Consider the following 13,161-nt stretch of genomic DNA (forward strand, 5'->3'; position numbering starts at 1 on the left):
AATTCATCCAGCTTCCAAGTGTCCGTGACATGGAAAACCATTGCTAAGCAAAGCCAAGAAATAAGGTTTCCTGTTGGTCAATACTCCAGGATTCTTCTAGTTTATAAAACTAGCTATAAGCAATACTAATTTATAAGAAGTAAAATGTCTCATTAACTTTTATAATAAATTGGTTCCACACTATGCTATTTAAATGAAAGAAGTGCCAGTGAGAGAAATGGCCAAAACAAGCATCTTAGGGGAAAAGACTGAGAAGGAAGGAACTTGACAATCCATGAAGCAGATAGTTATCCTCAAACAATAGTCACAGCTACTCCAGAAGGCTGAGGCAAGAGAATTCAAGGCCAGGCTGGGCAACACAGTGAGATCACATTAAAAAAGAATCAGCAGGACTGGGGTTGTAGCCCACTGGGTGTGGCCCCAGCCTCAGGCATTTCTGTGGTAGAATGCTTGCCTAGTGCGTGTGAGGCACTGGGTTTGATCCTCAGCACCACATAAAAATAAAAAAAGCAAAATAAAGGTATTGTGTCCATCTACAACTTAAAAAAAAAGTCAACCAGGTGCAGTGGTGCATATCTGTAATCCCAGTGTGGCTCAGGAGGCTGAGGCAGGTGTATCTAAAGTTCAAAGCCAGCTTCAGCAACTTAGCAAGGCAAGGCCCTAAGCAACTTGGTGAGACCCTATCTCAAAATTTAAAAAAATAATAAAATAGAAAAAAAAAAAAAAACAGACTGCTGATGTGGCTTACTTTTAAAGCATCTCTGGGTTCATTCCCTGATTAAAATAAAAAAGCGTCAGACTGTATAGCAAAAGGACAAGGGCAAAGCTGTGATCATCATGTGCTACTTATTTCAGGGTGAGCATCCAGAGACTCTCTCTGAACTTGGTGAGCTTGGAGTCCAGGAGAATCACCAAGTGGATGGACCAGACCAAGACGATGGTGACCAAGGCTCTGGCTTTCCAGTGGGGGAGCGTTCCCCACATACCCCAGTGCAGCTTGGTGACCATGGATCACGGCTACAGGCTGTGGATGGGGGACCACTCCACAGGCAGGTGGGTGCCTAGATCTAAGCCCATCCTCTGTCCACCCCTGGGAGAGGGGATTCCCAAGCCACATTTGTGCCATCTTATTTCAGGTTCCCAAGTGCTGGTATTCCTGGTAGCAGGAAAGTGTTCCACCTGACTGTGGCTACCTGTTGCTATTTGCGATGCTGTATTTTTGCTGTAAATCATATTGTTCAGCCTTTTATCTTAGTATCAGCCCGTTAATTCATTTGCCTTAACCATATATATAAGGACAGTAGTCAGATTAGATCAATAGAGTGTGTCTGCCTTGAATCCAGCAAATATATCATAGGAGGAGTCATCTTGGAATTTTAAGGTTGACCATTTTTATAGGGAACACTGAATACAATGCTCCTCTCACAGCCAGAGAAAGAATTTCCAGGACTTTTTTTACTGACATTGGCTAAAGAGCCATTGTCAACATCACTGATTTGACAACATAATTTATAAGGAGAAAAGAACAGTGTTTTTAAATTCTCAATGTGTATGAAGTATTTCAAGTTCTCTTTGGCTACTTGAAACACAATACCCCAAATGAAAATATTTGAGAACCCCTTGAAAAATATTAAAGCATATGCCAAAAGTATTTCAGTGTTATTCAGCAATTATCAGTGTTCTAAGCACCACAGAAATAGACCCTGCTTAATAAACCAAAAGATACTATAATAGATACTACATCTATTTTTTTTTTTTTTTCATTTTTATACCAAATGGCAGCTATAGTAGATTTGAAGGACTGAGGTCCTAAGAGGAATTGAGAGACCCTGTATTAAAACTTTCTCACTCTCGGACTTTAAGTCCCTTCTGACCCACCTTTGCTTCTTAGAGGGCTTGGACAGCCAAGCTAGAGCTGCCCCCTGCCCCGCAGGATGCTTGTGTTCTGGGGTGAGGGCACAGCCTACTGGACACCCAGCACTGGGTGCGGCCCCAGCCTCAGGCATTTCTGAGCATTCCCTCTGTGCTGGGCTCTGCAGCTGCTGCTCCTCTCACCAGATCCCCTCCGCCCAAAGCCATTGTGGGTCAAGTGGGAGGAGATTGTCATCAGGACTTTGGCCCAGATCCAGATGAAGAAAGCTGCTATGTTCTGAGTGCAGTTAGGGGGAATTTTGAGTTTTCCCCAACTGCTCTCTCTTCATATACAAATCAGATTTTCACACCAAAACAGCTGTTTTCCTTGTACACCCATTCACCTTTCATTCTCCCTGAATAAGGTGACTCAAGAAAGGGATCAGACTTCCAAAGGAACCTTTACCCACCATTTGAGGAAGTGCATCATTATGTGGGTGTCCGTAGGGAGATTATAGTTCATGGAAGAAATTTTCCAGCAGTGATCTAGTTAAAAACTAAAATCTTACATTGCAAATAATGTTTTAAAATCTAGTAATTTTATTATTTTTAAAAGATGTCAGTCAGCCCTCAAAAGTATCTGTGATTAACTCAGATGGTATTCCTTGATGGCCAATTAGACATAACCTGCTACATCTAAGACTACTTGGTGGGTGTTTCCCACGCATGCATCCAAATGCTTTGGAAAAGGAAAAAAACGTAACACATCTGGTTTTCTAAACAACAATCTTGGAAAATGTTACCCTTGGGGTGGAAAATAATGTAAAGTCACTCAGTTGGAACCGCCCATTCAGTATATTTTAATGTCATCTCCCTTTGCCTCTTGCTCTTTCCAACACTAATTTTTGTGATTGCCCTTAAAAGTGGGGTTTCCATTACTGTAGCGTGCAGGAGAAGTACCCAGATGGGCTGATGTTGTAGCATCCAGACAGTCAAAATCAGGTTTGTTTTTCACTGGATTCATGTGTCCACAGCAGTGAAAGCAGTGCACACAATGCCATATGTCTGAAGACAGAAGATTAATGAGCTCTACTGTAAGCGACAGCTGGTTCACTGAGAGTGAACATTCTTGATTAGAAGATTCGCCTCTCTGTTAGTGGCATGGATATTAGCCAGGCAGCCTGGATGCAAGAGCCAGCACACGTGTCTTACAGGCCTGCTGTGCCGAGCTGGGGCCTCTTTGGAAGCCTGAGAACCTCATGAAGCATTAAGCAGTATGGGAAACAGGGCCAAACCACTTTCTCAAGGATAAATGAGCAAGTAACAAAATTTCTCAGGACTTGGTCTGCGATTTGTGTCATATCGCGCATTCTCATGGTTGACTGTAGTAGATGGCAACATTTATCATGTCAGAGAGATAAAAATAAAATTACATGTACTGATGTACCTTGGGAACCATTCAGGGAAGATCATCGGGTTGGCAAACATTTGACTCTGTTCCCTGCTTCCCAATCTTTAGTTATATGATCTTGTGGTGGTGACCTGATTATTCTTGAGCACAATAAGCACTTTGAGTTTGCCTCTCTACCTGAAAGAACAGAAGCCAAGAATTCACAAGAGCCAACTGGATAGTTCTCAGTGTGCTCTAAGGCACTTGCTCCTTCTTTGTTGGGCATTTGAGGTCAGCATTCCTAAGACTATTTATGCATTTTATGCTTCTTAGTAATTCCTCAAGGTTTTTAAGTCAGGTGATTCACAGTGCTGGAATTGTGACCCTTGTTTCTGACTACAAGTCTTCCTGACATCGGTTAATTAGAAGATAATTTACTTTTTCATTCAAGAATGTAATATAATATTCTTAATTAAAACAAATAAGTGTAAAGTGAAGAACCTAATATAAAATTCTTATCTGTCTCTAAGGGTTCACCTGCTACTGGTTACTGAAGCATCTCACCCAGTCCAGCCTCAGGGCTGAGTAGAATCTGGAGACGTGTATAGAATCTTGTCCCTAGCCCAGAGCTCCAGCATTGGTGCCTTGAAGGACTGCCCTGAAAGTCAGCTCTGTTCTCCAGCCACAGAGCCTTTGGCTCCCTGGTCCTGGACCTTGACCTGCTCCAGTACCAGCAGTGTGACTTTCTGGTCATCAGTCTGCTCCCTCTTCCTCCCCTCTTTATGTCTTACAGGAGATTAAAAGCAAAAAAAAAACTTCCATAAAGATCTCTTCTGTCAGATGAGGCCTTTATGTCAGAACTATGAACTTCCCTGATTTTTTTTTTCAAATAATAAAGCTCTCCCCTCAGGTCTAGATAGCACCTGCATTTCCATTTTCCATGTTATACCACTCTTCATTCTTTGGACTCCACAACTTTACAACCTCATCTAGGAGACCTGCTACTCTTAATACTACTCAAGGAACCAGACCACAGCTCATGATTGTGAAACCCTTGATTTTTAAAAATTTTTTTCTCTTTCTACATTTTTTATTGGTGCATTATAGTTGTACATGATGAAATGCTTGATTTTGTCGTATATTTATTGATATTTCTATTACTCTGCAAATAGCATGTACATAGGTAAAAATTCATATAGTACCTGAGGGTATCTAAGGAAAGGACTCTCTTCTGCCCTCATCCTCCCTTCCAGAGTTACCTACGGGTGACTGTTTATAATACATCTTCCAAAGTGGTAAAGCTTTAAAACTTGCTAAAAATTGATTTCTTCCCAAATGACCACCTGATTTTATCAGAACCTGCCCTGATTTCTTAAGCCTGTGAGGTGATAACTTAATGTTTATAACTTATTTAGTATGTACTGCATTAATTCTTTCACATACCTGTATTTGTTCTTGGTTAAAATAATGAAGAACACAGGCCAGAGCCCTCCTGGATGGTACCCCAGCCTTGCCCAGAGGGTAAAGGACTTTTGTATGTAAATAAATATATCATTCCTGAAAACTTCCATCATAAATTATATTTTCAGGGTCAGTCTTAAGTGGCCCATTCTCTTTTATCTGTAGGGGAATATTGGTTTTAGAAAAGAATCTTAAAATTAGTCTGAATGTAACAGTGAAGATAAAAAGGACAAATGACTTATTTATAAAAATGTAGCCGGATATGTGAATGTTTCTGGCTAATCTCACTGTAAAGGTCTTGAGTAAAGGTCTTGTCTCAGGGCTGGGGAGATAGCTCAGCTGGTAGAGTGCTTTCCTCGCAAGCACAAGGCCCTGAGTTCGATCCCCAGTACCGCAAAAAAAAAAGGTCTTGTCTCAGATTCCTGCTCATGAGGAGTTGCCTTTACTGAATGCTGTATTAAGTCCACCTCTGATATGTATACGTAGAACTATGCACACATGGGTTAGGGATCAGGGCAACTACCCTAGCATTGTAGAATTCCCTTGCCTGTGTGGGATAATTTAAATAAGTAGGAAGCTGAGGCCATCACCTCTATTTTGTGACTAGCTTTTTTTGGATCAACCATAGCAGCAGGTCAATACATCCATTCTAAATTTAGATTAAATCTGTCTCCAAAGTTAATGGGTCTGACGCAAGCCCGGTAGAGTTAATGGTGGTATGATTCCACCTGATGCATGTCTTAGAAATCTATGAGTCTGAAAAATAGGCATTGTATCACAAATACATTGTATCTGGCATATAACCTAATCCAGTACTCCTCTTTTACTTTCTATGAATAATATTTACTGTAGACTTGCATAGCAGTCTGATTGAAAGCCAACCTTGAACCTGTTATAAAGTGTGACACAAGCTCCTGATCTCAATTTTAGGATTATTTTAAGCCTCACCTAAGAGAGATGAGCTAGGAAGGGCAGAAATGCCTTTACAGAAGGAAATGGTGAAGCCATTTGATTGTGCTTCTTTGCTAGAAAACCAATCAGCTGATCTGTGAAGAGATTGAAAAATTGTGTTTTTGAGTTGAACCTGTATAAGCCAAAAAGGTTGTACAGCTAGGCCCCTGGCACAAAAGGTTCTGAAAACTCCATATCCAAGATGATTTTCAGTATTAAAAAATCTAAGTGTGCCTGAGTCTCAATTTGATTCTTGACTTGATTCTGGTCATCATTTTACCCATTACCTGGTCCAGCAAGGGGCACCACCAGGGGAAAAAAAATGAAAAAAAGTGACCTTTAAATATTTTTTCAGGATGACTCACTATTTATTATTTTCCTTGATATAGAAAATGAAATTAGTTTCGTAGAGATTGGATGGATGGCTTTTCTAAGGCAAAGTTAAAAAAAAAAAAAAAAAAAAACCTTGGCTAGGTATAATGTCAGAATTTGAATATTCCAGAGTTGTTTTGTCTGGCCTTGGTCGAGACAGACCTGAATTGTGGTCCAGGCTTTTATCTTCTTAATAGTGACCTTGGTAGTCCCTGAGTCACTAGAAGCAGTTCTTCCTCTGTAAAATGGAGAGCATGACCGTTTGCACCCCATATTGAGGTGAAGTATAAGTAAGATCATATAGGTGAATAAATGAGCAAAATTCCTGGCAGAATAAGAAACAATATTAGTGATTGTCACTACTGTTTTTGTGTATGTATATAAAAAAGACATTTTAGAAGAATCATGCCCACACATGGCTCTTTCTGTTCTCTAGAACTATTGATCCAAATGTCAATTCTCACTGTTGTGCCCTCATGACAGAAGTTGCTCTGGCTTCCTGCCATGTCACACACTGCCCATGGGTGATTATGATAACAAATACCAATAGCATGGATGCTCTGGGCTCTTATTCTCTTTGGCCTTCTTCACTCCAAAGCAGTTTTGGAGCTCTTTCCATGATTAATATTGTCCTCGGGTAGGATATTACATTGATTACTCTGACCCAAATGTGCATAAAAACATTAAGGCTTAATTTCATTGAATTGATATCTACTAATACCAAAAAGCACTTGCCTTGCCTCCAGAGAAACGAAATTTCACTCTGCCGAAGGACTATAAAGTTCTGATTCTAATGTTATTATCAGTCATGTGATATAGGGGCTAAGAATAGCACAGGTTGAGACCATATATAAATTGGGATTCATAGAAAGTTATTGATTACATGTAAGAATGTATTACATGGTTCTCTACTTTGTCTTCAGTGAAAATTAGATGACAGCCCCAAAGACCAGATCACAATTATTACATTATTTTATGCTTTAAATTCTTCTTTTAAAATTTTTTTTGGTTGTTGATGGAGTTTTATTTTTTTTATTTATTTGTATGCAGTGCTGAGAATTAAACCCAGTGCCTCAGACATATTAGGCAAGCACTTCACCACTGAGCTACAACTCCAGCCCCTGTTTTAAATTCTTTTGATGCAAAAGTAGTGATTTTTATGATGAAGTTATCATAAATGCCTATTTTTCAGCAAATTCTGTGAAGATGTACATTTCTAGGAAGATCATTGCAACACCCTCTTAATAAATTGCATTTGTATAATTTTGATTTTTTTAACATTTTTATAATTTTTAGATACTCTTGGTGTGGAGTTTTGAAAAATTGTTCTGCATTTGCAGCTTCACACAATGCATGAGCATTTCTCCCCTTGAGTATAGTGATAACTTACTTATACCCAGACTGTTGGAAGGAGTGTAGGATCCTAAGAAGGTTCTTTGCTGAAGTTTTCAATGGTAACTGATTTGTGCTCTTAATGCCTTTTGTTCCAAGTAAAAATTGTTGTTCAAGATGAAAAAAAATTCAAGAGCAATAAATACTAATGAATAGGCATTTCTCCTCCATCACAAATCTACTTTATCTGATATTTATAACTTCTTAAATTACAAGGACAGCTATGGAGTTTTCAGTTAATCTGCTTGTATTAAATAATTTTCTAATCCACCTGTATTTAAATATAAACATATTCAAGGTATCATAAATTCTTCCCATATTTGTGTAGCCTTGTTTGTGTGTGTTGAGTGAATTAGCTAGATGGTTTTAGAAACATGGCTAAGGAAAAGACTTGTGAGCATGCAGAGCCTGAGCTGGGCCCCATGCCCTTGCTAAATGGGGCAGTGAGGTTCACTAAGGATGGGGTTCTGCCTGAGAATGTGGGCTCTGTTTTGTTGAAATTGAGCTTGTTTGCATGTAACCAGACTTAGAGTTTTTATTCTTCCTGCTTCATAAATGAGCCAAACAAGAATGTCCCAAGAGCCCAGGATGCACTTTGGTGCTTTCTACTTGAAATAGAGAGGCCCACATGGTCTGTATTAACAATGTACCATAATTGACTCAGTGTGTTTAATTCATTTGGACAAATCTTTCTGATATAATGCCTATGCTGGCACAAACTAAGATAGAATTCATGGTTTTGAAATTTACCTTCAAAGGACTGGGCAGGTCTAGGAAATATGTCTTTTATGTGAGATATAAACAGATTGGTAATAAAAACCCTTTCTCCATTGACCAGACATGTCTGCATGCTTACCCTGAGCCAAGGATTGTGCAGAATACTGGAGATGTAGGGGTGGGTCAGGCCTACCTCTCCTCCAGACACATACAGAAGTGGTAATGGTGGTGGGGTAGGAACAAGATGAGCAAGTAGAGGTGGCTGTCATTCATGAGATTAGTGAGACCAGTGCAGAGTACTGAGGCAGAAAGGGGAGTACCAGTAATGCAGTCTCAGGGAACCACAACAAAGACTGCAGAAAGCAGGGTAAACGTTTCACTGTTGGCTCTAATTATCATTCATCAAAAGTACCCTCCCACCCTACCCCATGCTTGTCATTGATAGAACCTCTTAGTGACCACAGGCCAAGTATAACCACCTTATGTTTATGAGTCACTGGGCCTTCTTGATTTCCCTTCTCGTTAGACAGCCAGCACTAGAGTAACGGCATGTGTGGAGGAGAGTGTGTGGATCTTATATCTTCAGCCCCAAGGCAGAGCAGCAGGCCCAACTCAGCTATCGATGACTGAAGACTAATAGGGTATCCTGGCAGCCCTGGCTTTAGAGCCACCCATGGCCTTCTGCAACTTCCTCACTCTGCTTCAGGTGCCCACAGTGCTGGCCCAAATTTCAGCCTCTAGATGCAGCAGGGTACAGTTGAAGCCTTCCCTCAGTTTCTTCTGATCCAGCAGTCTCCTAGGCTCATCCCCAGGAGACCAGTGGCCAGCAATGTGATCCTCTTGCTCTCACCACCCTGCACTCTCTGGCAGCAGCACCTGGGAAGCAGGCCCAGTGCCCTTTGGCTACCAGAGTATCTCTTTTTCTAATATAATAGATGCTCTTCACTGAGGCACTGAGCCTTACTCACTGTTCCCACAGGTAGTGGAAAACCAGCAGTTGTTCAGTGCCCTCAAGGCCTTGCTGGAGGACTTCCGCTTGGAGCTGCGGGAAGATGAGCACGCCCGGCTGCAGCTGCAGCAGCAGTATGCCAGTGACAAGGCTGCCTGGGACATGGAGTGGGCCATGCTCAAGTGCCGCCTGGAACAGGTACTTGCCCCACTGGGTCTCCCCATTCCCGACCACCATATTTACACTGCCCTCTCAAGAATGGGTGGGGAAGAAGCACAGTTAGATTGAGCTCCATGGCATCCCTAATCCAGGAGAAAAAAGAGGAATGGCTGCTTGTGGCATCCTTAAATTTAGTGCCCAACCTTTCCCAGGCCCCTCATGTTTCTTAATATTCCCAGCCCCCAAGCATGAAACATAGCCTCCACAAAGCAGCATTTACCCATTGCATTCAACAACGTTGTAGGGCTTCCCATGGGAGGATGACCATCTTGAGGTTGTTATCATGCTGAGCCAACATAATTCTAGACAGGAGAAAGCAGGAGCAGACTGTGGTTTAGTGATCTTTGAGAAAGGTGAACACATTTTTTCCAAAATATTGAAAAGAGCTTGTAGACCTTCCACTGCATGCCCTTGGAAGCCCCTTTAGTTCCTGTCTCCTTTTTACACCAAAGGAAACTGACACCCAGAAGAAGCAACTTGTCTCAGATCTCAGAGCAATGTAATGCTGGGGGGGAACCCAAGTGTCCTGCATCCTCTGAGATTTCACACCCCAGCCAGTGGAGTTAAGATCAGAAAAGAGACAGATTTTTCTAAGTGTTTCTTCCCTAGAAATCCTTAAGAGTTAGATGCTTTCTACACTGTGCTGCTCACAGTCTCTCATTCAGCTCCTTGAATATGTGGAGGGAGGGAAGAATTTTGTATTTGTAATCATCTATTTTCTAGGCTCTGTTTGGAGGCAAACCATAAAGTCATTAAAATTTTTTATGAATTGACTCAGTCATGAAAGAAAAAAAGGAGGCATCTTTTGATCAGCCTTGATAAAAGATAAAAAGAACCTGTCAGGTCGGAAGAAAACATTACCTTGTCCCTACATGTTCACCTGCACTGCCACCTGGCCCCAGATACCCACAGTTCACCTACATTGTCACCTGACCCCAGCAATAGTAGGGTTGGGCTAACGGCCCTGTGTGAAGCCAGGGACAAAACATTCCAGGTCAAATCCATCAAATATTAGAGCCATGACCTAGTATAGATCTTGCTTGCTGCCTGGTAGGGGATTCTCACTGGATGTTCTATTTTCCTTAGTACACAGCATGCAGAGTCAGCCATAGAAGAGAGATGAGTGAGGATGCTCTCTGATGAGCTGCCTTTAAACTTATTTAAAGATATGTGCTTGGGGTAAAGGGTGCTAAATATTTCTAAAGATACAAGTGTAGCTAAAGAAAGAAGACAAAATATTTGATGCAAGCCAGTTTCAAAACATTTCATCTTTGTTTTAGAGCAACCTGGTATCCACCCACATGTTTGCTACAAACAAAAGCTTCAGGGGAGAATCACTACATACCAAGAAACAAAGCTAGGACTTCACACCTACAAGGCAGTGGTACCAGGTAGAGTTCTTCTGCCCAAATCGTTTAGGAAGTTTCTTCAACATATGAAGCCCAAGAAGCAATGAATATGTGCTAAGTCTAATCCGTATGTAAGCATCCCATCTTGACCCACTTCTACTTCAATGCAAAACAGTTTAATTCTAAAATTTAAATGTTTTCCTTCAGTGGAGCCCATCTTATGTCAGTTCCCAAATCGGTGACTGTTTTAACTGACACCGAATTAGACCTTGTTCAATCTGCTGAGAATCCAGCAATAATACCAACATTCCTCAAAGGGACTTCCAGTGCAGTGAGACTGTTGTTCATAATGGTACAGAAAGTGCCCACTTGCTTGTACATGGGCCATGGGGAATGGGAGCAAGCAGGCCACACACCCTCAGCTTGAGGCTCAAGGAAAGTCACTGGTGCAGGTGCCAAGGATGAATCTGAAAGGATGGCTAGGGGTGACCACATGCAGAAGGGGAACAAGCATATTACAAGCAAAAAGGGGACAACCTGAAGGAGGGAGTGTAGACCATTTAAGGAGCTCAGGTGTGAAGGGGAAAGAAGAGCGTTTAGAGAACTGATACTGAAATCTCAGTTTTATCATGGAAGTTTAGCTTTCTTTTTAAAAAGATTACTCCAGCTTCAAGATAGAGAATGGATTGGAAGCCATGACTGTGATAGATAGAGAATGGATTAACCTGGAGTCTATAGATTGAGCTCAGGGAATTGCTGAACAAACTAGAATAAGAAAAAGTTGTGGGTTTGTTTTTTGGTTTGTTTTTTTTGTTTTTTTTTTTTTTTGTATTTTTGGTGTGTTTTTTGTTTTTGTTTTGGTGCTAAGGATTGAATCCAGGGTCTCCTGTCTGCTCTGTCACTGAGCTACTCCCCCAGTGTCTTGATATGTCTTTACATTCACTAAACCTTCACTAAAATTTAGTGTGCTCTCTGAATATAAATGTAGGCAACAGGCCCATAGAAATCACAGATCTTTTCATTTCATATTTCAGTCGTTGTGGATATTCCAAACTTAACATTGAGAAAGAGACCTTTTACTTCCTCAGACTGCCAAAGAGCTGCACAATTCAAAAGTCTAGGAACAGTAGAACAGGCAAGAAATGGTGTTATTGAAATAAAGCAGTAACCATGAAAGTGAAGATGAAGGTGCAATTAAAAGGAAAGAAACATACAATGTAGAAAGTAGCAGGACCTGATGACCCATTAAGTAGATGCTGTGGAGTGGCAAACAGCTAGCAGGCTTTCAGGTTTCTAGTGTGGGTATTTGGGTGATAGTGCTGTTCACCAAGACAGAAACCAGGGAGAGAAGACAATTCAGCTGGAGAGGGAAGAGGCTGGATTTAAAATGTCTGTCTTGATAGGTACTTGATAGGTACTGTCTTAATAGCAGGTAGGCTGAAGACAACCCGCTGCTACCCATGTATAGTCATGGATCGTTAAACAAAGGAAAGCATGAGAAATTTGTCCTTAGGGGATGTCATTGTATGAATATTGTAGAGTACACTTAGACAAACTAAGATGCCTGTGTCTTCATTGGCAATGTAATCTCACGAGAACACTGTCAGATAAGTAGTCTGTTGTTGATTGAAATGTCTTTATGTGACTCATGGCTGTACCTGAGAGTAAATAGGTGGTAGTGGAAGCCATAACTGTGAGTGGAATCCCCAGGAGCATGCAGTGTGAGAGAGGATCAAAGAAGGAACTTGAAATAGCAGCCAAAAAAATAAGCAGCCAGAGAAATCTATGGCAGTCCAGGAACAAATGTTGTCCCAGAAGCCAAAGGGAGAGAGGCCACCAAATTCCAAGTGGAGTTCAACATACCAGATGCTTTAGAGAGGCCAGAATGGATAAAAGCTAGGGTTTTTTTTTTTTTTTTTTTTTTTTTTTTTTTTAACTGATAATTAGGATGTCACTGGAAAAGTTGACAGCAGTCTTCATTGGACTGTGGGGCTAATGCATATTACAATGTAGGGGCAGTAAAGGAAGAAAGAGGGAAGACCCTTAAATGAAAGGAGATGGTCACAGAGATATACTATCTGGTTTTTAGAAGTCAAGGGAGACTTGACTGTCTGGGGTTAGCAAAGACACAGGATCCTAAGTTGACTGCTGGATTGGGAACTAAGCAGAGACGAGCAGGGAAATGAGGGATTCTGATACAGAGGAGTTTGCTTTCACTGTGTCTGTGAGCAGGTTAGCAGAAGTCATTTGCTGCTGTGGAACAGTAAGCTTCTTGAGGAGATGCCAAGAGGAAGAGCAGATTGCTAGAGAGCACTTGGGATCTGTCTGCAAAAACATCAGTATCGTGTCTTTCATTTTGGCTTATATGGATTGCTCGGAGCTGTTGTAAATTGAAATTCAGTGGAATTTCATGCTTCCTAATTATCTTCTGGCTAATTGTGAATGTTATCCTCTATTTTGTTTCTGTATTATCTGTCTTTCTTTGTTTTATCATCACATCCCCCACCGCT

At 41.1% G+C, this 13,161-nt stretch overlaps 1 protein-coding gene across 10 annotated transcripts in view; it reads left to right on the top strand.

Moving 5' to 3' along the window:
- The window catches only part of Mtcl1 (microtubule crosslinking factor 1), a 131,659-nt gene that overhangs the window by 91,608 nt on the left and 26,890 nt on the right, over positions 1–13,161 (top strand). For 9 of the 10 annotated variants that reach the window (XM_047526500.1, XM_047526503.1, XM_047526505.1 and 6 more), the window contains 2 exons: positions 856–1,053; positions 9,114–9,281. In XM_047526500.1, coding sequence (XP_047382456.1) covers positions 856–1,053; positions 9,114–9,281 — 366 coding nt within the window. The remainder of the gene's footprint in view (positions 1–855; positions 1,054–9,113; positions 9,282–13,161) is intronic. The other variant, XM_047526506.1, reaches the window with a different exon arrangement.

This window comes from Sciurus carolinensis, chromosome 15 (assembly GCF_902686445.1).
Source record: "Sciurus carolinensis chromosome 15, mSciCar1.2, whole genome shotgun sequence".
Classification (NCBI taxonomy): Eukaryota; Metazoa; Chordata; class Mammalia; order Rodentia; family Sciuridae; genus Sciurus; species Sciurus carolinensis.